Source organism: Pteropus alecto, unplaced genomic scaffold, assembly GCF_000325575.1.
Source record: "Pteropus alecto unplaced genomic scaffold, ASM32557v1 scaffold214, whole genome shotgun sequence".
Classification (NCBI taxonomy): domain Eukaryota; kingdom Metazoa; phylum Chordata; class Mammalia; order Chiroptera; family Pteropodidae; genus Pteropus; species Pteropus alecto.
The window spans coordinates 390,235-391,608 of NW_006435787.1; the positions used below are offsets into that span (position 1 = coordinate 390,235).

The following is a 1,374-nucleotide window of genomic DNA, read 5'->3' on the forward strand; positions in this document are numbered from 1 at the left end:
CTGCTCGGCGGGGCGGCCCTGTGCGGGCGGGCTCACGCCCCGGCTGATGCATAGCGCGGCGGCTCGCGTACAGGCCATGGGCACAGGGCACGTGCACTGGGGTGGGAGTTCTTCCTAGACAGTGCCCAGGGCCAGGAGAGGCAGCAGGACGGGTGGTGACCGGCCCATGTCCCTGCACAGCCCCGACTACGAGGAGATCACCATCGACCCCGTGTGCAGCTGGAAGCCGGTGCCCGTGAAGCCCGACGTGCATGCCAAGGAGGAGCCAGATGGGCCGGTGCCAAAGCGCTGCCGCTCCGTGAGCCCCGTGCACGTGCTCATGCCCAGCGTGATGGAGATGGTGGCCGCCCTGGGCCCGGGGGCCACCCCCTTTGTGCCCCTGCAGTCCCCCTCAGCCCCGGTCCCGGGTGACTACCCCAGCCAGGGTGAGTACAGAGCCCAACCTGCAGACTCAGGGCCCTGGGCAAGCGATCGACTCTCCAGACCAGGCCCCTGCCTGTGAAGGGCTAGCTGTGCGGCCGCATGCCCGGGGGGCCAGCGGGGGACACAGCGGCGTAGGTGCCGCCTCGGCCCCACCAATGGGCGTGGGGCAGCCGCTCTCCCAGCAGTGTGGAATGAGGGCCGTCTGCCGGCACACGTCGATGGACTGGCCCCGTCTGACCCTGTGTGGGGGTGGCAGTCCCATCCCTGTGCCCTCACGGCCTATGAGTGATGTCACGAGGCCAGTCCCTGGCAGCGACAAGAAGAAAGGCCCTTTTCTGAATAGAGACTGTAAGGTCCGGTGTTGCCTGGGAGACAGCACCATGGCCCCACCCAAGCCGCGGCCCCCAGCACTGGGTTCTCCTCCCTCAGGGCCCAGCTTCCTGGGAGCCAGGACCTACCCCGACTCCTTCCCGCCCTCCACGCCCAGCACCCCGACCCTTCCTGAGTTCACACCGGGGCCACCCCCCATCTCCTACCAGTCCGACGTCCCCAGCAGCCTCCTGACACCAGAGAAGTCTGCCCCCTGCCTCCCAGGCCAGGTCAGTGCTGGGCCGAGGGGCCGAGGGGCCGTCCCCCAGGGAGCCCCGGGGCCCCTGTACCACGTCCTTCTCTCCTTCCTCAGATGGCACCAGCCGGTCACCTGGACCCAGCCCACAACCCTGGGCCACCGGGGCTGCACACCCCCAACCTTGGAGGCCCCCCAGGGCCCCAGCTGCACCACCCGACCCCTGCCACAGCATCCCGGCAGCCCCTGGGCCCAGTGAGCTCGGGCCCTGTCAGCGAGCTGGCCTTCAGCGCTGCCGCAGGCGTGATGGGGCCCCCGATGTCTGGGGCAGGGGAGGCCCCAGAACCAGCCCTGGACGTGCGTCACAGGCCCGCTCGGGGGGGCAC

At 70.2% G+C, this 1,374-nt stretch overlaps 1 protein-coding gene across 1 annotated transcript in view; it reads left to right on the top strand.

Moving 5' to 3' along the window:
* The window catches only part of ZMIZ2 (zinc finger MIZ-type containing 2), an 11,542-nt gene that overhangs the window by 5,617 nt on the left and 4,551 nt on the right, over positions 1-1,374 (top strand). Inside the window, exons 15-17 of the mRNA XM_006911479.3 lie at positions 148-425; positions 853-1,022; positions 1,106-1,345. Coding sequence (XP_006911541.1) covers positions 148-425; positions 853-1,022; positions 1,106-1,345 — 688 coding nt within the window. The remainder of the gene's footprint in view (positions 1-147; positions 426-852; positions 1,023-1,105; positions 1,346-1,374) is intronic.